At 54.4% G+C, this 24,928-nt stretch overlaps 1 protein-coding gene across 4 annotated transcripts; it reads right to left on the bottom strand.

The window, feature by feature from the left end:
* Positions 1–8,195: 8,195 nt before the first annotated feature.
* Positions 8,196–13,629, bottom strand: LOC100304309 (uncharacterized). 4 transcript variants are annotated; one of them, XM_020545121.3, is made up of 3 exons: positions 13,247–13,629; positions 12,966–13,151; positions 8,212–10,703 (listed from the first exon to the last, which is right to left on the bottom strand). In XM_020545121.3, exon 3 carries the CDS (start codon positions 10,354–10,356, stop codon positions 8,482–8,484), a length of 1,875 nt encoding a protein of 624 aa, XP_020400710.1. In that variant the 5' UTR covers positions 10,357–10,703; positions 12,966–13,151; positions 13,247–13,629; the 3' UTR covers positions 8,212–8,481. The 4 variants fall into 4 exon arrangements, with proteins under 4 accessions (NP_001159223.1, XP_020400710.1, XP_035818991.1 ...); XM_035963098.1 differs by having other exon boundaries at positions 12,966–13,168; positions 13,247–13,558; NM_001165751.1 differs by lacking the exons at positions 12,966–13,151; positions 13,247–13,629 and adding an exon at positions 11,988–12,156 and having other exon boundaries at positions 8,196–10,703.
* Between the last annotated feature and the right edge of the window lie 11,299 nt (positions 13,630–24,928).

The following is a 24,928-nucleotide window of genomic DNA, read 5'->3' as shown; positions in this document are numbered from 1 at the left end:
ATGCGGATAATGACATGGGTGAAAAGATCTTCGCCATGGCTGAGGTCGGGGCACTATGGCCGCCCTGTTGTCGTATCCACTTGCCGGCGACGTGGTCGCGCGCCCATCACAGCGATTGCTGCCGTTCACTTTGGTTGTGCCACGCCATAAGCCGTATTCCACCTCGTCGTGGGTCATGTGAGCTAGCCACTTACTCCCCATACTTTACTCTCACTGAGCGCCACGGTAGCCATACTCCAGTGACTCACCCTCTCACCGTTGTAAGCCCAACCTTGCTCAAATTCGTAGCATTGATGGTCGATCTCCATAAATTGTCGCCCCTGTCTACTCCACAATCTTGTTACGAAGGTACTGCACCCTTCCTTGCTCCTGATTAACTACCCTTTCAAATTTCCCCCAAATCAGTCAGAATGCCGTCGTGAACATCTCATCGTGGCTAGCCCTCTACAGGTTAGTTCGAGCTTCTCTGCTTGATGTTCTAGCATCCATTAAGCCTCCTACTGCTCATAGACCAGTTTGATTGAGCTAGACCACACTGATCACCAAGAACACCTTGGTTTGTCTCCAGTTTTCACCGCCGTCGTGAACAGAGGAACTGTGGGCCGGATTTGTGCAATTGATGGAGGGATTAGGGTCGCTAGGGGTAGGAGAAGGTGTCGACCGGGTTAGGGTGTCAGTCGTTGCGCATCCCGGTCGGTACAAGCTCGTCGGAGGGCGCGCTCACCACCGCTCGTCGTCGGGGACCTGGGTTTGCGAAGAAATAGAAGTAGGAGGGGCTTTAAGCAAATGTCAGTGAAACACAGGAATAGTGTCATGGCCTCTTTTTGGGTTGTTCAAATCGACAGGGGCCTTTGCGCAAAGTCACCAGCGAAGGCGCGGGCGCGCGCGCATTTTCCCTGTTTGTGGGCCGGCCTGGCTGGTTTTGGCCCAACACTGTTGACAGTTTCTCCTTTTCTTTTTCTGATTAAGTTTGGAAATCCATAAGAAATTGTAGAAAAAATGTTAAAAATATGGGACCAATTTTACTAGACTCCTAAATTCCACTAGTATTTGATAAAAATAGTTCCAAGATTTTTAGCCCCAACCATGAATTATTTAGCATTTAAAAATGCCTAAACCTAGTCTTTTAGAATTTTAGATATTGATTACTAGCTCCAAAAATCATAAAACTTTTTGGGTAGGCTTAATATGATAAATAAAACCCTTGGGTAAAGTTTGGCAGGTAATGGACATTGTTTGATCACAAAACCCTAAAACCCTAGCTTCCTAAGGTAGAATTTGTCTAACCCTAATAAGGCACTAATTTAGGAAACCCTAGTGACTCAGGTATACTGTGAAGGAAAGTTATATTCAAGACACAAATTAATGTGTTTTTATTGCATAGTCATAGCATCACATGAGCATTCATGTATATGTATTGTTGTGTATAGAAAACGAAGAAGAAGTGATTGTCGAAGAAGAAACTACCCCATCAGCTGAAATTCCACCTGTCGAGAACAGTTTCTACTTTGACATTTGTGGAATAGATCCCGAGTCCCCTACAACAGAAGGCAAGCCCCGGTGCATTTACCCTCTCCTTGTAATTTTAAAATCTTTATCACTTGAAATGATGCATTAGGTGATAGGAGTTGTGTGCTAAACCATTGTTGCATTTCCCTTCCTTGGAATTGATTACCATTCCTTGAATACATGTTTTACTTAAAAGTTTTCTGATGCTTAGTTGTGCTTTAGAAAACAAAATGTTTTGTTTTTAAACAAAGATGATGCTTCATATGGAATGGGAAGTTTTCAAAAATAAGACTTGATGGTGAATCCATCATGGTCGTGATGGGTTCAACATCGGAAAAGATGTACCTCTGCCAGGTACCAAAACTTTGGGGTTTCAAATAATAAAGATGAGACCAAGTGGGTGACTTGCACGAGAAGAGAGTCTCGGTGTAGTGTCTCTGTCTGAGTCGATTAAGAACTGTACCGATGTGGGCCTGCTGACCGGGGACCCTTTAACTAGCCACATGCCTCGTCATGGGTAAGCTTTGCCTCGGGCAGACCAATACCAGAAAGGTCAACACGCAATGGGAGTGGAAAGATGGTGAGAGTAGCATGTACCCTCCGTGACAAGAGGCAGGACGGTGGTGTATCTGTGCTCTCGGTTGGCGTGAACCCGGTCTGGTCTTAAGAAACCCAGTGGCGAGTTGACATATGCAAGGGTTAAGTGCTACATATGTCGTGTGGTTGGAGATCCTTAGCTTAGTATTAATCGATTCGGATCGTCGTTACTTCTCGAACATAAAGACTTGGTCACTGACTTACATGTAGCGTTCCAGTGAACTCAAAGGGTGATAAAAGACGGCTAGTTTAGGCCAAGTGCTTGAACTAGGGTAGAAATAACTCTAGGTGCAGGTAATGACCTAACCTGATAATAAAACTGGATTTTAAGGATCCACTGTTAGTAAGCATTTCTGCAAACAGAGTCTTTGATTCTTGAATAGCTTTACCTTGACTCCCTCAAGCCAACATATCCTTGAGATTCTTTTTCTTTTATCGGGTCAGACTTGCGAAAGTACACTCCGTACTCAGGGTTTTTGAACCCATGTTGTTGTAGGTAATGAAACAGCGGAGTTTTGCTGTTTCTGCTCAAAGGTGGTACCAAAGGAGGAGCCAGATCAGTGATCGTATAGGCGGGAGGATGTTTGCCTCCCAGTTTGAAAACACTAAACTTTTGTGCGGGAGGGTGTTTTGCCTCCCTAGTTTGTAATAATACTTTAAGCACTCTTAACACCCGGTATTGTAATAATACTTTCTCTCTATATTTTATGAATGTAAATTAAGTTATTGTAATCTGCTTTCGCTTAATCTTTCCTCTGATGTGATGTAATATCTGTGTGATGGGTGTAACGCTCTTGGGCGACGTAATGAAGATACAGAGTACCGAACTTGTCGAGTGATTATGTGCACCTACATGGTTGTCCGAGGTCCTTAGGACAAGGACATCTATAGGTGGGCCTAATACCTTGGGAGGTTCTGTGACAATTTGTTCATCTCACATGATGGTTCTAACAATATGCACAAATTCTATACATCTCTCTCGTGGTTTCAAAAACTACGAAAGAGATATAGATTTTATGAACAAATTTATTTTTATTTTGTCATATGAAGAAATGTTCAAAATATAAATTGTACATCATGATGAGTTATACAAAATTGTAGTTGAAAACTTTTTCATTTGAATTAATTTACTGCTTTAAAATATGATTTTTAAATTGTCTTTGCCTAGTGTTGGAAAAAAGCACTCGGCGAAGAAGCTCTTTGCCGAGTGTTATATTTTTGACACTCGGCAAAGAAGCTCTTTGTCGAGTGTCAAAAATAAAACACTTGGTAAAGAGCTTCTTCGACGAGTGTTTTCTTTTACCGAGGGTTTTTTTGTGACACTCGGCAAAGAGCTTCTTTGCCGAGTGCCTGAAAAAAAACACTCGGCAAAATATTTAGTACTCGGCAAAGAGCCAAATTCCGGCAGTGAGGTTGCACCTCGTCTTGAACAAATCCAGCAATTATTGTGGGGGTTGTTGTTCAAGTGCTTGTTCGGTTATTCTTATCCCATGCGTATTGGATGAGATTGAAAAAAAATATGAAAGATTGTGACTTGTTTGGAATTTAAACCCACTCAATCCACATGGATTGAGAGCAAAATGAACAAGCCCTAAAAGATCTATAAATTAGCCTTTCTAATCACCCAATTCATTAAAAATAATAAAACATGGAGGTGATGAGTTCTTGCAGAAATAAGGTTCTCGGGATGATATTGTTGTTGGGGCGAAGGCGAAGACGCTACCCTTCGCTCGAGGCCTTCGCCAAACTCGCTGTACCAAAGAGGCGAAGTGACCGGCGGCTTCCACCCTTCGGCCACCACGCTGCAAGACGAAGGCCTACGACGAGGTCGTCCCGCCACACGGTCTCGTTCGGCCTGGAAGCACACGGTGAATTCGGCCCACTGTAACAGACCCCGCACGGCTAAGTGCATTATGGGCCCGATTTGTAGGGGCTTCTCTGTAATGACAGTCTGTAACCCCACTTTGCGGGAATATTCCGGGGATAACCAAGGCGCCTGAGGGCACATGCGTCTTTACTCTAAGACGCATGGCACTCAGGCACCTATAAATACCCCCCTACAGTGCCCTTAAGGGGCTGGATTAACAGAGCAATTGCCACCTCAAGTTAAACCGTGTTCACATCTCTCTCACTCCCCTGTTGGAATCAACCTGCCCGGGAACGCAAGTTCCAACATTGGCGCCCACCGTTCGTGCTACGAGAAAACCACCCGCGATGGCACCCAAAAGAGCTAACTCGAAGGCAGCTCCATCCATCGACGAAGCAGCGAAGGCAGCCCTGCTAGCTGAGAAAAAGGGCAAGGCCCTCGCTGACAACACCCACCAAGGAGCTGGCAAAGACGAAGCACACAGTAAGAGATAGCACAACGATCAACACACTCTAGAAGGCACCCTTCGCACCTGCAGCTCCGAAGGGCAGCCACAAGTGCCACCCCCAGGCTTCGCACCACCAGAGGGCGAGGACGCAGCAGAGGACGGCGAGGTCCTCGGCGTCTCCGCAGAAGAACAGCTACAGATACGGGCCCTACGCCTCAAAAATCGCAACCTTCAGAAGCAGAAGGAAATCCTCGAGGCCAAGCGCCAACGTGTCTCTGCGCAGGCCAAGCTGCACCAAATGATACGAGATGAGGAGCAGAGGGCTCAGGAGCTTGAGCAAGAGATTGCGCTCTTGCAGCGCGAAGGCCAACATGATCTGCAGCACGGCCCGCCCCTCCAGCAGCGTGCGCCACTCGGAGACCTATTCGCCCCTCAGCGCGGGCCCTTCATCCCGCACGCTGCAGCTTTCCAAGGCATCAATCACCTTGACGAGCGAAGCCCCCTGGCGCCGCAACTGCAAGTGTCACCATGGCCCGCCAATTTCAGGGCAGGGACCTACCCCAAGTACAACGGCAGCACTGACCCAGCACAGTATATCATGAGCTATCAAGTCGTCGTTGCATCATCTGGAGGGGACGACGCCATGATGGCGAAGTCATTCATCATCGCCCTCGAAGACCCCGCTCTCACCTGGTACACCAGGTTGCCCCCATTGTCCATTGACTCCTGAAGAAGTCTCCGGGACAAATTTCTGCTCAACTTCCAAGGTACCGCCCAGACACCGATGCCTTGGCTGAATTGTCACTCTGCAAGCAGCTGGAGAGAGAAACTCTGCGGGAGTACTACCGCAAGTTTCTGACCCTTAAGTCACAACTGCCTTCGGTTGATGACCAAATTGCCATTCACTACGCCATCAGCGGCCTTCGGGCTGGCGTCCTTTACAGCCACTGCATCAGGGATCCACCCAAGAACCTCCAGGAGCTGTATCAGCTGTTCGAAAAATATGCCAGATCTGAGGAGCTCCACCAGCGCAAGGTCGAGTCCCAGAGGAAACCCAAGGACCCTCTGCAGCCCAGCTGGACGTGGACAAGACCTTCGCAGTCAGACTCCGGTCAGGACGGCCATAGTCAGCAGCAGGTACACAACATTGCCAACCAGCACCCCGCTGGTGAGGCCCCTCGCCGCCAAGATTATCCCCCCTAGGGCCGCGGTAACGGAACCTGTGGTCGGGGCCGAGGACGAGCACAATAGTCGCGCCGTTTCTACTGCTTGTTTCACGGCGAAGACTGTGCGCACCCAACAAGGGACTGCCCGGAAACGAAGGCCACCAGGGACAGGATGTCTCGGGCGCAACCAATTGACAACCCAAGAGTTGTCGCGCACACATATCAGCAACTCCCACAACCATACAACCATGTCCCCATCAACTCCACAACAAAACCATCAGACACCCCCACTTCCCCCACTACAGTACCTAACTTTCTCTTCTTAGTGGCCGGGGCAGCCTCCTGCGAAGGCCCTTCCTCGGTCACGCCCATCGGTTTTTTCCCACGGCGGTCGGCGGCATCTTCCCCAGGATAAACACCGTATGGCAAGCGGTTCAGTTCGAAGACCCGATTCAATCTGTCGTTGGACCCTCGGATATCCCAGCTCCGCAGACCCTCCGTCTTCGACACGTAGCGCCCCATGATCCTCGCCGCACCATCTTCCGCCTCCCGCACGAATGCGGCAGGATCCCGGCCACGTAGATCCAACGCGAAGGCAGGACATCGCACCCGCTGCCCGCCCTGGGAGGGCATCTCGCGAGGGCACACCTCGCCCAGCGCCCAACCATGCGCCAAGGGCCATACCCCATACCTGATAAATTCCTCAACTAAACCGCGCCCGCTACTCATGCGGGCAGCGCACCGAAGGGCCCCTTCGTCTTCATCGTCCTCCACCACCTCAAACTGCGGATACGCTATGTAATAGTGGAAACACATGACGGCCACGGGGAGTCCTGGGTGGTCTTCGACTGTGCCCTCGGAAACGTAAAACCAGAAATCCCACCAGTTGCCCCACTTATTGCGGGCACAAGGAACCAACTCCACCACTTCCATCGAAGTCTTGCCGGTCTTCGGAGTAAATGTGCACGATCCAAATTGTGCAATCTCATCTCCAATTTTTCTCTTTTGTCAGTGCAGACAGTAATGTTTTGCAAAGACCTCCACAGAGGGCCGACCGCCATACGAAGTCGTCGCCCAAACATACTTCGCCAGGGCCACCACGGCATTCGGCGTCAGCTGGTGGACCTGGACCTCGAATCTCCGCAGGACCTCCGCCATGAATCGATGTGCAGGCAGACGAAGACCAGCGGTAAAAAAAGCCTCAAAACGACCAACTCGCCTTCTGGCTCGGGGACCTCCTCCACCCCCGAGACACGCCCCACTCCGCTGCCAAAATATCCAAGCTGCTGCATATCCTGAACGTGGACCGAGGAAATCCGCGACACGCCAAACTCCACTGTATCCCCAGGATGTAACTCCTCCGCCGCCACATTGCTCAAAGTATCCTCGGATGACGCGCCAGCCGGCGACGTATTGGCAGCAGATGAGGAAGGGGACGGCATGGCTACGTACCGGCGGCGGCGGCGGGCGGTTTGCTTGACGCGGGCCAGATCTCCGACGAGCAGAAGCAAGGAGGGCAGGCGAGCGCACGAACGATTTCAAAAGGAGGCTAGGGTTTGGCGGCGTGCAAAAAGAGTACTTGACCCGCGTCGGCCCCCCTTTTTATACACAGGATGCGACGCTTCGGGAAACCCGCACTCCAACAGTACGGCGTCCATCAACAGTCACATCAAAAACCCCCGCGGAACCACTTCGAGCGAGGGCAGCGTCTCCACCATCTGGCGAAGTCTTCAGCACCAGATGACTTAGTCGAACTGGTCCCTCGGAGGGCAAATGTTGGGGCGAAGGCGAAGACGCTACCCTTCGCTCGAGGCCTTCGCCAAACTCGCTGTACCAAAGAGGCGAAGTGACCGGCGGCTTCCACCCTTCGGCCACCACGCTGCAAGACGAAGGCCTACGACGAGGTCATCCCGCCACAGGGTCTCGTTCGGCCTGGAAGCCCACGGTGAATTCGGCCCACTGTAACAGGCCCCGCACGGCTAAGTGCATTACGGGCCCGATTTGTAGGGGCTTCTCTGTAATGACAGTCTGTAACCCCACTTTGTGGGAATATTTCGGGGATAACCAAGGCGTCTGAGGGCACATGCATCTTTACTCTAAGACGCATGACACTCAGGCACCTATAAATACCCCCTACAGTGTCCTTAAGGGGCTAGATTAACAGAGCAATTGCCGCCTCAAGTTAAACCGTGTTCACATCTCTCTCACTCCCCTGTTGGAATCAACCTGCCCGGGAACGCAAGTTCCAACAATTGCTATGTTTGGCGTAATTATTTTACAAATTCTTCGCATATTTAAGCATGAGCTATGTAAGCGTGGTGTGTTTCTAACAAGTAGTAGCTGTGCCAAACGGTATTATTAACATTTTGCGCTTATCATTATAAAACCATAGTGCCAAAGAAGAATGAAACGTCAAAAAAAGGCAGGATCGGTTATATGGAATTCATGACCACCGCAAACGAAGTCCAATAAAATTAATAACAGTGCACAAATAGAAAGTCGTTTAAATACAACTTTGCATTTGTAGAGTGCATTGTTTAAAGAGTGAGGTTTGAAATAAAGAGTGGAATATAAAGGCTACTTGAGACAGACTAACCTGGACCTATATGCTGAAAAATTCCAGATTTCAGAAAATTGACATTCGACAATTTGCAATAGAAAGTCCAGACGAGTTTCTTAAGAATACGCACAAACAGACAGACTACAACCGAACCGAACCAACAAGCTAAAAGTGTTCACGACAATTGACAGTCACCACTTTACAATGGACTAAACCAGTATTGATTTAACCGGTACATGAAGGTTGAAATGTTTATCTAGACAAGAAAAGGCACAATAACAATTCTATAGGCGGGAACGCGGCCTGTTTATGTACAAACAAACTGACAAAATCTTCAAAGCTTTTCCACGTCGGCGTCCCTGAAGCTGCCACCGAGAAGTGACAGTAGGCCACCACCATGGACCCTCCCCTCAGGAACAACATGACCTCCCTCTCTGCCTCCATCTACAGGCTCAGTCGACCATGAAGGCATCATAGAGCGAGGAACCAGCACCAGCGGAGGAATCATTGATTGGCTCCTCACCGTGCCGTCACAGTCGGAAGCGGTGCTGACACCAGAGGCCGAGTGCTCGTTCGTCATGCTGCTTGCTGCGGTGGCAGATGACGCCACAATGCCGCTGAAGAGACCTGGTCCAATCATGCTCCCTACATTCTTCACCACCTCTTCTTCTCGCTGCCTGGCCATCAAGGTACCATGTGCTGCACAGAAGCCACTCTTGCCACGGGAGAACTTTTCGCAGCCTGTGCTCCATGTGCACCGCTTCCCTCCGCCATGGGCTTTGCAGAAGTGCGTGCTCCCCTGGGCGCTCTTGCCACAGCTGTCAACCTTGCACCGCTTGCCGCCACCGTGCTTCACACAGCAGTCAGTGCGGCCACGGGCACTTTTGGTGCAGCCGGGCACGGAACAGCGCTTCCCTCCTCCATGCACCACGCAGTATTCAGTAGCCCCGTGCACGCTTTTTGCACAGACGCCGCCTCCTTCAAACATGCATCGTTTCCCACCACCGTGTGCTTTGCACAGAGGTGTGCTACCCTCTGCGCCTTTGCTGCAACCATCAAAGATGCACCTCTTGCCGCCACCATGCCCCTTGCAGTACAATGTGCTGCCCTGAGCCCCCTTGCCGCAATCAGGATACTGGCACCGTCGGCCGCCGCCATGAGAAATGCACAGCCCAGCCTTCCCCTCAGCGCTCCTGATGCAACCTTTAACCGAGCACCTCTTCCCACCACCGTGCTTGATGCACCGCCCAGACTTACCCCGGGCAGCTTTAGGACAGCCAGGATGTTGGCAGCGGCAGCCTCCACCATGAGCGATGCAATAATCTGTTTTTCCTTCCGCGCTTTTGGTACAACCAAGCTCCTCACACCGACGACCGCCACCGTGGGCTTTGCAGTACGCGGAGCTGCTCTCGGCACCTTTATGGCATCCAGGTTTATGACATCTCTGCCCACCTCCGTGAGCAATACACAATCCTGATGCTCCTCTTGCACCTTTGGAACATCCCTTAAACCTGCATTTCTTAGGATGTCGGGAATGGCTACGCTCTGATGTAGTTGTTGCAGTGACAACATCAGAACTCATACCAAATGATGACTCGGTCGTTGCAGAAGGTTCGGGGCTGAGCTGGAGGTCATGTTGAAGGTGCTGACTGTTGCTGGTGCTGTGCGTGAGGTCTAGAGAATCTTGGTTTTCTACTTGTGTCTCATTGGCAATAGAATTGGAGCAGGGAGCAAAGAGTAGGGATGGCATGTAACCACCCATGTTCCTTACAGCAGCAGATGTTGAAGCCTCGTCAACAATATCTAAAGAATGGAGTGCTCCATTCGGTGCTTGTTGCAGATATTGAATTGCTTCCCTGTCATCCGTCTGAAGGCCAAGCTTCAGCATCCCTGAATCAATGGAAGTTGAACTCTGGCCAGACAATCTCTGAGCTTGTTTTGAGCCCGTGGACACTGCAGAATAAAAATTCGGTGTTGGGCCCAAACCAAGGAGTAACCTGCTGCCATCATCTCTTGCTGTTAAGCCGTTCATTATATGTGTGTTTCCATTAACATGGCTGCAACTAACCATTGCTGGGTTCAGGCCATCCATACAGATTGTGCTTTGGCCCATGTTCTCCATCGTGGAGGCTGGCGCTGGGCATCCCACTAACACAAAGGGGTCATTCACCAGAGGCGGATGAGGGATGTCCATGAAGCCGTTATCCATCACAGTTGAGACAATATAACAATGGTGGAAAACAAAATGAGATAAAACACCAGAGATCTCAAAGAACAGGGGCCTGATGATATTTCTGCCCAGACAGCTGCAGGGTTCCTGAGGGTCTTTCAGACATGGATCGTAGAATAGACAAAATGGAAGAATATCAGCAGGAGTGTAGTACCAAAGCAACCACCACTGACAAAGCCTGATGTGTCTGCGCGGTCCATAATTATCTTGTCCCTGTGTAATTTATGATCCAAAATTGCATAACTTGCCCAGCACTAAACAATATCTCTGGTGGTTGACATCTTGCTTGCATAGGCAGGAGCATCCAAACTCTGCGGTCGCACAATCTTAAAGTTACAAGAAAAAATAATGTTAGATAAGATCCATATATAGTAGGCATGATCTTATTTACTGATTATCAGTAACAGAGTTTGCCAAAGCTCAAGCAAGTGAAATCCTGGTTGTAATGTTTACAAAGCTTAAGTCAATACAAAGTGAACAATACATGATAGAAGAAACAGTCGAGGGCTAGAGCCTGGGACTTCGGAAATAATATTATTCTGAACTGAACTAAAATTAAGTCAGAGCCCATCAGTAACAGTGTTCAACAGATTGATTTTTTTCTGTACTCAAAATCATTTAACAGAGGTAACTAACATGAGCGGAACCTTTATTTCTCAGGCATATCCCCTTGAGATACCCGGAACAATAATTTGCACAGATGGAATCTAAAGGAGTGTAAATTTTGACAGAATTTGTTTTGTTTTCCGGCACTTGGATGTTATCTTTATTAGCTTAATCCAGAAAGGAGTCCTGCCTAGTTCTATCTCAGTGCTCTCTGTCAGGGTTTGATAATGATAGAATCAGCAAACCACTGTGCCGTATGCACATACCACATATTTCTCAAGAAAAATTGGAAACAGGATAAGTAAGAACAACTGAAGCTACCTAGAGTTCAGCACACAAAATAAGGTTCTCAATTCTCCATAAGGAACATAAAACGAGAGTCCATCGGAACGCGAGCTAACAGGTTGACTAAATGAGCTCAAATGTCTGCTTAGACGATGGGCAAACTGAAGCTCTTGGGATTTAGGAGCCACTAAAAAGAATGCCCAATAAGATGAACAGCTAGTTGTAAGAAGATAACATTTTGGGGGCTGACAAAAATAGGATTTGCTTGCAAGAACTCAGAAGTGCTTAGCAGTACCATGAAACTGTTGACCAGAGAGTACAGCCAGCTGAGAACAAAAGCAGTACCGTCCGAATTAAAGAACACCCCCCAAAGCAGAGGCCGCCTACTCCATCCTAGGACCCTAAATCTCGCAGCTATCGTTCTCCTCGCAAAAGTGTACAAGGAGAGGGCACGGAGTCACGGGCACGGTCACACAGCAGATCTAATAGGCGAATAGCGCCACCGCCCACCATTAGATGGAACGCGGGAGAAAATTCCCCAAGCACACGAGGTACCCCGAAGAGGGGACCTGGCACCCTTAATCCCGAAAGCTCTCGTACACGTAACAGGTAACACCCTGGCGTAGAAGCATGCATGCGCATCGTGGCCTAAGGAATGAAGGAAAGGAAGAAAGGAGGAGGGAGGGATTGGGACGGTAGGAGGCGGGAGTAAGCATCACCTCCCGCGGGGACGGAGGACGGGCGGGCTCGCTGCGGCCTCGGCGAACGAGGTGGGGGGATCAGGAAACCGCTGGGAAGAGGAGAGACGGGGTGGTGTTTTGTTTCGGTGGACTACCTACCTGCGGGCTGTGGCCTGCCTTCTGTGTTCTGATGAGCTGAGCAGGGCAGGGACCACGAATGGAATTGGAATGCAGCTGATACGAAACGGGGGCGAGATTGGTAGGGCTCCTTCTCGGTGCGGGTGGGGACGTGGGGTGGGAGTGGGACGGCGGAACGGGTGGATGACGACGGAGTTACCTGTCAAGCCTGCTGGCGGCCGGCTCCGCGGCACCAAACAACGGCTGTCCAGCTGTTCGCCGGTGAGCACTAATTTTCAATTGTCGCCTTTTGCCTTTGACTTGGCTTCAAGTTCTCTCCCCCTCCCCCACCTCATGCTCTGACAACAGACTCCTAGGTCGCCTCGTCTAGGCCCAAAAAAATACAGATCCGGCTGTCCCGAGCTCCCGCCTCCCGGGGCGTATTTTTATCAGTAATTTAAAATTTTTCAAATTTGACTAAATATTTATATAAAAAATACAAATGCTCACAATGTGTAATAAGCATAATGATATATCTCAGAGAACATGTTTTTTTTTACAAAAAAAAAACCTTATTCGAAGTTATAAATATTGGTACTGTTTTTTATATGCCTGGTCAAATTTGACTCCTTAAGAAACGTGGTGTGCGTTCGTTTTGAGATGGAGAGAGTACAAACTAAAGCGACCTAGCTCAATAACACTAAAAACATATAATTCGGTCACTAATGGTGATAAAATAGTTGCGGGAGTATATAAGTGGGGCATGTTACGTGTTTCTACAATTCTACTATATATTTGCAACAAAATCTTATAAATTATTATAACAGAAAGTAAAACTCTTAAGGCAAGGGCTGCAGCGTGAAGTCCGGTAGATTTGCACTTAGATGCCAGCTAGCTTACGTCTTTTTGCTGTTGACCCCCTCCAATCTATGCGCACGAGCCATCCCCTCGCTGACCCAACGGCGGCTTCGTTCTCCTTGGAGCGCTCTTCTCGTCCCCTATCATTGTCGCCAACGGCACCGCCCAGCTTCGTTCTCCTCGGAGTGCTCTTCTCCTCGTCCCCCATCATTGTCGCCAAGCGGCCGCCTGCCCAACACCGCCATCTACATATTGTAACTAGTATAATACACGGAACACTGAGCCTACACAGAAATAAAATTACCAAATTCACAAGCAGGTACCCTGATTAGAACATTTCATCGTTGGATTAGTGCAAAGTCCAAACAATTCACTACATGGAGGAGCAGCGAGGCTCCTGGGAGGCGGCTCCTTGGCGGCAATGATGGCGACGAGGAGAACAAAGCTGATGGCACCGTTGGGCAAGCGACTCCTTGGCAGCCATGATGGGGGTGCGATGAGAAAGAAGAGCGCTCCGAGGAGAACGAAGCTAACGGCACCGCTGGGCAAGCGAGGGGACAACTCATGTGTATAGATTGGAGGGGGTTAGCAGCAAAAGATACGTTGCACACGATACATCAGTCGTTTGCACAGCTGCAATGGTGTAGCTGGTTGCACACGATACGTTGCCAACTTTTAAAGGGCCGCTCGAAGGTGGCGTACAGCCAAGCTGTAAACCAAGAGCGAGCAAGAAATAGCAAGAGAATTTTTTTTATGCAAGGACAGAGGTCGAACCCGTGATCAGTGAAAGGCCTTGTGGAACCTTGTGCTAGAGATCTCCCTAAGATTTCTCACTTTTGTGGAACCTTCTAACATCTATTCTATCTCATCCACTATTTCAAATTTCACACCACAAACACTGTTATTTGCGATGTAAATCTCCTATTTACGCACGTCATACATCAATAATAAACATACCAAGTTAGAAAAAAGTTAGACTAACTAAACAGTCTTACAAACAAGCTCTGTATGGACTTCTGTTTCCTGTCGATGAACTAGCATTTGGGACTTTCTATTTGACAATGCGTTATACCTTAGTTAATTACATGAGCACTTATACATGTTTTTCCTGTTTATATAGACAATTTTCGCGGAGCTGCGCTCTCATTCGATTGACAGCTTCTACGTGTACAGTCTTCCTCCTCCGTAGGTAAGTTCAAAATAGTGTTTCATTTTATCGTGAACATTTATGATTATGTGCTTTTTTATGTGGACTATTATTACTGCCGCCGTAATGTTCATTGCTTTGTATGTTGCTCAGAGATAGATGTATTTTTTAAAAAAATGCTTTCAAAGTTGCTTATTTGAAGTCTTGTGATGTCACTTTTCCATGTCGAGTTAGGATATTTGTTCGTACATTGCATCTGAAAAGCTTTTCACAGATTTACCTCCATGGGCTTTATTGTCCCCATATGAGAAGTGGTTTGTGACAGTGAGCAGAAACTAGATAAAGCCTGCAATGGCACAGTGATTTGAATATGTTTTATGTCAAGTCATATACACTATTTATATATAATTTAAGAATCCAAAATCATTTTTTACATCGTAAACAGGGCGCGCGGCATACACTAGTAGTATCCACCATGAGTGGACAACAACGCACGTGGTCGTGTGGCGGTGTGTGTGGGACTGCATCAGCACACGGTGATGCTTCATTGCTATGTGCACGCCTGTGCGGGATGACAAGAGCAGGGCTGCGGTGTGCACCAATGCTGTCGGCGTTTCGAGACCGGGGGTCCCTGGGCCGACGAGTGAATGTCGCCGCGTGCCCCAGCTCAGATGGGTCGGCGCGAGGCCGAGCGCGAAGGGGGGAGAAAGGTGGCCGGAGACGGGCGTGAGAGAGGTGGAAATCCCGCGGCCTTCGTGTTCGTCCCGCGCCCAGGTCGGGTGCGCTTGCAGTAGGGGTGTCGGGGACCATAATTAGGGGTACCCTCAAGACGCCTAATTCTCAGCTGGTAACCCCCATCAGCATAAAGCTGCAAAGGCCTGATGGGTACGATTAAGTCAGGGATCAGTCCACACGAGTGACTCGATCACGCTTCACCCGAGCCTAGCCTCGGCCAAGGGCAGCCGACCTCGAGAGACTTCCGTCTCGCCCGAGGCCCCCCTTTTTTACGGCGGACACATTACCGGCTCGCCCGAGGCCTTGGCTTCGCTCAGAAGCAACCTTGACTAAATCACCACACCGACTAACCAAATTGCAGGAGCATTTAATGCAAAGGTGGCCTGACACCTTTATCCTGACACGCGCCCCCCCCCCGGCAGAGCCGAAGTGACCGCTGTCACTCCACCGCTCCTCTGACCGGTCTGACAGAAGGACAGCGCCGCCTGCGCCACTCCGACTGCGGTGCCACTCGACAGAGTGAGTCTGACAGGCAGTCAGGCCTTGCCAAAGGCGCCACGGCGAACTCTGCTCCGCCCGACCCCAGGGCTCGGACTCGGGCTAAGACCCGGAAGACGGCGAACTCCGCTCTGCCCGACCCCAGGGCTCGGACTCGGGCTAAGACCCGGAAGACGGCGAACTCCGCTCCGCCCGACCCCAGGGCTCGGACTCGGGCTAAGACCCGGAAGACGGCGAACTCCGCTTCGCCCGACCCCAGGGCTCGGACTCGGGCTAAGACCCGGAAGACGGCGAACTCCGCTCCGCCCGACCCCAGGGCTCGGACTCGGGCTAAGACCCGGAAGACGGCGAACTCCGCTCCGCCCGACCACAGGGCTCGGACTCGGGCTAAGACCCGGAAGACGACGAAACTCCGCCTCGCCCGACCCCAGGGCTCGGACTCCGCCCTGGCCTCGGCCGAACGACTTCCGCCTCGCCCGACCCCATGGCTCGGGCTCGGGCTCGGCCTCAGCAACAGAGGACAGACTCAACCTCGGCTTCGGAGGAGCCCCCACGTCACCCTGCCTAGGGCGCAGACCCGCCACGTCAACAGGAAGCGCCATCATCATCCTACCCCGAATCGACTCGGGTCACGGAGAACAAGACCGGCGTCCCATCCGGCCAGCTCCGCCGGATGGGCAATGATGGCGCTCCACAAGCTCTGTGACGACGGCGGCCCCCAGCTCTCTTACGGAAGCAGGGCGACGTCAGCAGGGACTCGACCGCTCCAACAGCTGTCCCTCCGCCAGGCTCCGTCGCACCTCCGACAGCCACGACATCACGCCAGCAAGGTGCCAAGACCTCTCCGGCTGCCACATTGGCATGTACCTAGGGCGCTAGCTCTCTCTCCGCTAGACACGTAGCACTCTGCTACACCCCCCATTGTACACCTGGATCCTCTCCTTACGACTATAAAAGGAAGGACCAGGGCCTTCTCAGAGAAGGTTGGCTGCGCGGGACCGAGGACGAGACAGGCGCTCTCTTGGGGCCGCTCGCTTCCCTCACCCGCGTGGACGCTTGTAACCCCCCTACTGCAAGCGCACCTGACCTGGGCGCGGGACGAACACGAAGGCCGCGGGACTTCCACCTCTCTCACGCTCGACTCCGGCCACCTCGCCTCTCCCCCCTTCGCGCTCGCCCACGCGCTCGACCCATCTGGGCTGGGGCACGCAGCACACTCACTCGTCGGCTTAGGGACCCCCCTGTCTCGAAACGCCGACAGTTGGCGCGCCAGGTAGGGGCCTGCTGCGTGCTGACGAACAGCTCCCCGTCAAGCTCCAGATGGGTAGTCTCCAGCAACCTCTCCGGCCCGGGGCGGTGCTTCGTTTCGGGACTCTTGAGTTCATGTCCTTCGACGGCAGCTACGACATGATACTTCTTCCACCGCCGCGCGACAACGACAATGGCGGCCGACAACCCGCCCGCCGGCGGCGGAATCGACGACATCTTCCCCGCGTGGTGGAAGAGCAACATTCGAGCTCGCTCCGTTCTCTCCCCCGCCAACGGAGGAGGAGGCGGGGCCGTCAAGGCCAGGCGGGAGGCCGCGCTTCGTTGGCCGTCGAGCGAATCGACGCCCCCGACGCCCCGACGGAAGGCACGCCGGACGTCGACCTCGCGTTCAAGACGGAGGCAAGCGCTGTCCCCCCGCGACACGCTGACCCCGAACAAGAAGACGACGCCAGCGCGCTCGCGGAAAGCCTGCAGGACGTCGCCCTCGTACCTGAGATGACGGTGCAACCAGTCCCCGATGTGACTACGTCACTCCTCGTCGACCAAAAGGTACCAACTAACTCCCATCTTGCGTCATTTCGACTCGGCCTCAACCCGCCAAACGACCTCGTTTTGACGGGCGCTCTCATCGAGGCGAGTGCAACCCCACTGGGGTTTCGTATGCGGTCGCCTTGGGACCGGCTGACGGACGTCTCGACCTACGGGCCCTCTGGGTCCGAGGAAGATGACGATCCCAGCATCTGTTGGGATTTCTCCGGACTTGGCAACCCCAGTGCCGTGCGGGACTTCATGACCGCATGTGACTACTGCCTCTCCGACTGTTCCGACGGAAGCCGCAGCCTTGGCGACGAGAGCTGCGGCCCAAGCCGCGAATGTTTCCACATCGAGCTAGGGGATCCCTCCGAAGGCAACCATCTCGGCATGCCGGAGGACGGTGATCTTCCTAGGCCGGTGCCTCGCGCCGACATCCCACGGGAGCTAGCTGTGGTCCCCGCTCCGGCGGGGGGTTACGACCCACAACTCGAGCAAGTCCGCGAGGCGCAGGCTAGGCTCAACGAGGGAACAGGAGCGCTTGAGCCGATCCGTCGGGACGTCGGACAGGCATGGGCGGGCCAACCCTTGGCCGGAGAAATACGTCACCTGCCCCAAGGTCTCCAGCACCGCGTCGCCGACGATGTCAGGGTCAGGCCGCCGCCCGCATCCAGCGGGGTTGGTCAGAACCTGGCAGCCGCAGCGATGCTCCTCCGCGCGATGCCGGAGCCATCAACCACCGAGGGTCGGTGAATCCAGGGAGAGCTCAAGAATCTCCTGGAAGGCGCTGCGGCCCGACGGGCCGAGAGCACTGCCTCCCGAAGGCAAGGATATCCCTCGGAACCTCACGCCGCGACTTCCCGATTCATGCGGGAAGCCTCGGTCTACACCGGGCGCACGCGCAACACCGCGCCTGCGGCCCCGGGCCACCTCGGCAACGAGCACCATCGACGCGACCGTCGGGCTCACCTCGACGAAAGGGTGCGCCGAGGCTACCACCCCAGGCGTGGGGGGCGCTACGACAGCGGGGAGGATCGGAGTCCCTCGCCCGAACCACCCGGTCCGCAGGCCTTCAGTCGGGCCATCCGATGGGCGCCATTCCCGACCCGGTTCCGACCCCCGACTACTATCGCGAAGTACTCGGGGGAAACGAGACCGGAACTGTGGCTCGCGGACTACCGCCTTGCCTGCCAACTGGGTGGGACGGACGACGACAACCTCATCATCCGTAACCTCCCCCTGTTCCTCTCTGACACTGCCCGCGCCTGGTTGGAGCACCTGCCTCCGGGGCAGATCTCCAACTGGGACGACTTGGTCCAGGCCTTCGCTAGCAATTTCCAGGGCACATACGTGCGCCCCGGGAATTCTCGGGACCTTCGAAGCTGCCGGCAACAGCCGGGGGAGTCGCTCCGGGACTACATCCGGCGATTCTCGAAGCAGCGCACCGAGCTGCCCAACATCACCGACTCGGATGTCATCGGCGCGTTCCTCGCCGGCACCACTTGCCGCGACCTGGTGAGCAAGCTGGGTCGCAAGACCCCCACCAGGGCGAGCGAGCTAATGGACATCGCCACCAAGTTCGCCTCTGGCCAGGAGGCGGTCGAGGCTATCTTCCGAAAGGACAAGCAGCCCCAGGGCCGCCCATCGGAAGAGGCTCCCGAGGCGTCTGCTCCGCGCGGCGCCAAGAAGAAAGGCAAGAAGAAGTCGCAACCGAAACGCGACGCCGCTGACGCGGACCTTGTCGCCGCCGCCGAGTACAAGAACCCTCGGAAGCCCCCCGGAGGTGCAAACCTCTTCGACAAGATGCTCAAGGAGCCGTGCCCCTATCATCAGGGGCCCGTCAAGCACACCCTCGAGGAGTGCGTTATGCTTCGGCGTCACTTCCACAGGGCCGGGCCACCCGCCGAGGGTGGCAGGGCCCGCGACGACGACAAGAACGAAGATCACCAAGCAGGAGAGTTCCCCGAGGTCCGCGACTGCTTCATGATCTATGGAGGGCATACGGCGAATGCCTCGGCTCGGCATCGCAAGCAAGAGCGCCGGGAGGTCTGCTCGGTGAAGGTGGCGGCGCCAGTCTACCTAGACTGGTCCGACAAGCCCATCACCTTCGACCAGGCCGACCACCCCGACCATGTGTCGAGCCCGGGGAAATACCCGCTCGTCGTCGACCCCGTTGTCGGCAATGTCAGGCTCACCAAGGTCCTGATGGATGGGGGCAGCTGCCTCAACATCATCTACGCCGAGACCCTCAAGCTCCTGCACGTCGATCTGTCCTCCGTCCGAGCAGGCGCTGCGCCCTTCCACGGGATCATCCCTGGGAAGCGCGTCCAGCCCCTCGGGCGACTCGACCTCCCCGTCTGCTTCGGGACGCCCTCCAACTTCCGAAGGGAGACCCTGACGTTCGAGGTGGTCGGGTTCCGAGGAACCTACCACGCCGTACTAGGGAGGCCATGCTACGCGATGTTCATGGCCGTCCCCAACTACACCTACCTGAAGCTCAAGATGCCGGGCCCCAACGGGGTCATCACCGTCGGCCCCACGTACAAACACGCGTTCGAATGCGACGTGGAGTGCGTGGAGTACGCCGAGGCCCTCGCCGAGTCCGAGGCCCTCATCGCCGACCTGGAGAACCTCTCCAAGGAGGTGCCAGACGTGAAGCGCCATGCCGGCAACTTCGAGCCAGCGGAGACGGTCAAGGCCGTCCCTCTTGACCCCGGTGGCGACACCACCAAGCAGATCCGGATCGGTTCCGGGCTCGACCCCAAATAGGAAGTAGTGCTCGTCGACTTTCTCCGCGCAAACGCCGACGTCTTTGCGTGGAGTCCCTCAGACATGCCCGGCATACCGAGGGATGTCGCCGAGCACTCGCTGGATATTCGGGCCGGAGCCCGACCCGTCAGGCAGCCTCTGCGCCGATTCGACGAGGAGAAGCGCAGAGTGATTGGCGAAGAGATCCACAAGCTAATGGCAGCAGGGTTCATCAAAGAGGTATTCCATCCCGAATGGCTTGCCAACCCTGTGCTTGTGAGGAAGAAAGGGGGGAAATGGCGGATGTGTGTAGACTACACTGGTCTCAACAAAGCATGTCCGAAGGTTCCCTACCCTCTGCCTCGCATCGATCAAATCGTGGATTCCACCGCTGGGTGCGAAACCCTGTCCTTCCTCGATGCCTACTCAGGGTATCACCAGATCCGGATGAAAGAGTCCGACCAGCTCGCGACTTCTTTCATCACGCCGTTCGGCATGTACTGCTACGTCACCATGCCGTTCGGTTTGAGGAATGTGGGCGCGACGTACCAGCGGTGCATGAACCATGTGTTCGGCGAACACATCGGTCGCACAGTCGAGGCCTACGTCGATGACATCGTAGTCAAGACAAGGAAGGCTTCTGACCTCCTCTTCGACCTTGAAGTGACATTCCGATGTCTCAAGGCGAAAGGAGTCAAGCTCAATCCTGAGAAGTGTGTCTTCGGGGTGCCTCGAGGCATGCTCCTAGGGTTCATCGTCTCCGAGCGAGGCATCGAAGCCAACCCGGAGAAGATCGCGGCCATCACCAGCATGGGACCCATCAAGGACTTAAAAGGTGTACAGAGGGTCATGGGATGCCTCGCGGCCCTGAGCCGCTTCATCTCGCGCCTCGGCGAAAGAGGTCTGCCTCTGTACCGCCTCTTAAGGAAGGCCGAGTGTTTCGCTTGGACCCCTGAGGCCGAGGAAGCCCTCGGCAACCTGAAGGCGCTCCTTACGAAGGCGCCTGTCTTGGTGCCCCCGGCGGATGGAGAAGCCCTCTTGGTCTACGTCGCCGCGACCACTCAGGTGGTTAGCGCCGCGATCGTGGTCGAGAGGCAAGAGGAAGGGCATGCATTGCCCGTTCAGAGGCCGGTCTACTTCGTCAGCGAAGTGCTGTCCGAGACCAAGATCCGCTACCCACAAGTTCAAAAGCTGCTGTATGCTGTGATCCTGACAAGGCGGAAGCTGCGACACTACTTCGAGTCTCACCCGGTAACTGTGGTGTCATCCTTCCCCCTGGGGGAGATCATCCAGTGCCGAGAAGCCTCGGGCAGGATCGCAATGTGGGCGGTGGAAATCATGGGCGAAACGATCTCGTTCGCCCCTCGGAAGGCCATCAAGTCCCAGGTGTTGGCGGACTTCGTGGCCGAATGGGTCGATACCCAGTTGCCGACGGCTCCGATCCAACCGGAGCTCTGGACCATGTTTTTCGACGGGTCGCTGATGAAGACAGGAGCCGGCGCGGGCCTGCTCTTCATCTCACCCCTCGGGAAGCACTTGCGCTACGTGCTGCGCCTCCATTTCCCGGCGTCCAACAATGTGGCCGAGTACGAAGCTCTGGTCAACGGGTTGCGGATCGCCCTCGAGCTAGGGGTCAGACGCCTCGACGCCCGCGGTGATTCGCAGCTCGTCATCGACCAAGTCATGAAGAACTCCCACTGCCGCGACCCGAAGATGGAGGCCTACTGCGACGAGGTTCGGCTCCTGGAAGACAAGTTCTTCGGGCTCGAGCTCAACCACATCGATCGGCGCTACAACGAAACCGCAGACGAGCTGGCTAAAATAGCCTCGGGGCGAACGACGGTCCCCCCGGACGTCTTCTCCCGGGATCTGCATCAACCCTCTGTCAAGATCGACGACGCGCCCGAGCCCGAGGTACCCTCGGCTCAGCCCGAGGTACCCTCGGCTCAGCCCGAGGCACCCTCGGCACAGCCCGAGGTACCCTCAGCCCCCGAGGGCGAGGCACTGGACGTCGAGGAAGAGCGGAGCGGGGCCATGCCAGATCGAGACTGGCAGGCCCCGTACCTGCAGTATCTTCGCCGAGGAGAGCTACCCCCCGACCAAGTCGAGGCTCGGCGGGTAGCGCGACGCGCCAAGTCATTCGTCTTGCTGGGCGATGAAGAGGAGCTCTACCATCGCAGCCCCTCGGGCATCCTCCAGCGATGCATCTCCATCGCCGAAGGTCGGGAACTGCTGCAAGAAATACACTCGGGGGCTTGCGGCCATCACGCAGCACCCCGAGCCCTTGTCGGGAATGCTTTCCGACAAGGCTTCTACTGGCCAACGGCGGTGGCTGACGCCACTAGAATTGTCCGCACCTGCGAAGGGTGCCAATTCTATGCGAAGCAGACCCACCTGCCCGCTCAGGCTCTGCAGACAATACCCATCACCTGGCCCTTCGCTGTATGGGGTCTGGACCTCGTCGGTCCCTTGCAGAAGGCGCCCGGGGGCTACACGCACCTGCTGGTCGCCATCGACAAACTCTCCAAGTGGATCGAGGTCCGACCTCTGAACAGCATCAGGTCCGAGCAGGCGGTGGCGTTCTTCACCAACATCATCCATCGCTTCGGGGTCCCGAACTCCATCATCACCGACAACGGTACCCAGTTCACCGGCAAAAAAATTCTTGGATTTTTGCGAAGATCACCATATCCGGGTGGACTGGGCCGCCGTGGCTCATCCCATGTCGAATGGGCAAGTAGAGCGTGCCAACGGCATGATTCTACAAGGGCTCAAGCCTCGGATCTACAACGACCTCAATAAGTTCGGCAAGCGGTGGATGAAGGAACTCCCCTCGGTGGTCTGGAGCCTAAGGACGACGCCGAGTCGTGCCACGGGTTTCACGCCGTTTTTCCTGGTCTACGGGGCCGAAGCTATCTTGCCCACTGACCTGGAATACGGCTCCCCGAGGACGAGGGCCTACACCGATCAAAGCAACCAAGCTAGCCGAGAAGAGTCGCTGGACCAGCTGGAGGAGGCTCGGGACAGGGCCTTACTACACTCGGCGCGGTACCAGCAGTCCCTGCGACGCTACCACGCTCGAGGGGTCCGGTCCCGAGACCTCCAGGTGGGCGATCTGGTGCTTCGACTGCGGCAAGACGCCCGAGGGAGGCACAAGCTCACGCCCCCCTGGGAAGGGCCATTCGTCATCGCCAAAGTTCTGAAGCCCGGAACATAAAAGCTAGCGAACAATCAAGGCGAGATCTACGGCAACGCTTGGAACATCAAACAGCTACGTCGCTTCTACCCTTAAGATGTTTCCAAGTTGTTCATATACCTCGCACCTACGCAAAGTTTAGTCGTCAAGGAAGGGTCGGCCTAGCCTCGGCAAAGCCCGACCCTCCCTCGGGGGCTAAAAGGGGGGAGACCCCCTCTGCGTCGAATTTTTCCTCGAAAAAGGATCTCTTTTTAGCAGGATTGCTTTCGTGCTTCTTGACTACTTCGGAAAGCGGATCCTGGAAACGACGGAGTACACGTAAGCAGCCAAGGCTGACCGAGCCGAGGGACTCCTACGCCTCTGGGATACGGATACCTCACTCATCACCTTCTGCGATAAGTAACTCACGCTCGAATAAAGCGACTCCGTGGACCGAACATGTCTTCACGTTCGGAAGCTCTCCTGCCGAAGCAGTCCTTCAAGCTTTCTCGACTAAGTCGGGGACAGGGCCTCATGAGCGGGTGAAGGTACGCGTAAGCGGCAAGGCCGACCGAGCTGAGGGATTCCCACGCCTCTGGGATACGGATACCTCACTCGTCCCTTCCGCGAGAAGCAACCCTCGCTCACACAAACATCCCTGTTACCGACAGAGAGTCCAGATGCTCGAAACAAGAGGAAAAAAGACGCAGCTTCGCAAGCACGGCGAGGGTGTGTTTTTTGGCCTCGGCGGCCGCAGAAGGCACACACTACAAGACGATCTGATCCTGCAGGCTCGGGTCTTCACGCTGAAGGGAGCCGGAGCACCCTCGGCATCGACGACATCTTCAGCAAAGTCCGACCCAGCCTCGGACGGCGACGCGGTTCAGGGACTCCTCCGGGAATCCGGCCCGAGCAGGCGGCTCGGCCGGTTACCCCTGGGGCCTCGGCCAACCGGCTTCCAAGGGCGCCAGCCCGACCCGAGGCCTCGGCTGATCGACTTTGGTGTCGGCTCCGCTGACGGACAACACGACTAGGCTCCGGCCAACCAGGTTCCCATTCTCGAGCCAACTCCGCCTCTGTTCATACTGATATCGCTACCCCTGGCCTCGGCTCATCGAAGGGCGGCCGAGGGGTCTCTTTAACTAAGCTAGAGGAGCCCCAGACAACAAGGCCGGACGGGCCGAGGGATTCCTACGCCTCCGGGATACGGATACCTCACTCGTCACCTTGACACGGGGTGACTCATGCTTGGTAAAGCGGTTCAGATAATCAACATGCGAGACTTAGTGCTCGAAAATGAGGAAAAAACACGGCTCCGTGCCGAAATTACATACATGTTCAGGCCTCGACAGCCATAATGAACAAAGAACACCGGCATTCAAGGTGCCATCACAAACGGAACTCCGGTTCCGTCCCCGAGGGTACGAGCGACCTCAGGCCTGCGAGGTGACGAACGCCGGGTGATGCCCGCGACTGCCTCAACAAGAGAATGCAGCCGCCGGCCCGCACCGCTGCACGGATCCTCCTCTCCCCCGTCGATAAGGCGAAAGGCTCGGCGAGGAAGAGATGAGTCCACAAATCCCAATGAGGAGCGATCCCCAAGTACCCTTCGCATACCGCTACGAAGATAGCGGCCTGCCAGATGGAGTTGGGGGAGAGGTTGTGCAACTCCACCCCGTAGTGGAATAGGATGGCCCGCATAAAGCGGCTCGTCGGCACACCAAATCCCCGCTCATGGAAGGAGACGAAGCTCACGACATACCCCGGCGGTGGGGACGGAGTGGCTCCGCCCGCGGGAGGAATCCACTCTGGCCGCTGCTTGTCGGTGAGGGGGCGGAGCAAACCCTCGCCGACCAGCTCCTCCAGATCACTCGCCGTCACTGTGGAGAAGGGCCACGGATC

This window comes from Zea mays, chromosome 10 (assembly GCF_902167145.1).
Source record: "Zea mays cultivar B73 chromosome 10, Zm-B73-REFERENCE-NAM-5.0, whole genome shotgun sequence".
Taxonomy (NCBI): domain Eukaryota; kingdom Viridiplantae; phylum Streptophyta; class Magnoliopsida; order Poales; family Poaceae; genus Zea; species Zea mays.
The sequence above is the reverse complement of the archived record's forward strand: the minus strand, read 5'-3'. Positions and strand labels throughout refer to the sequence as shown.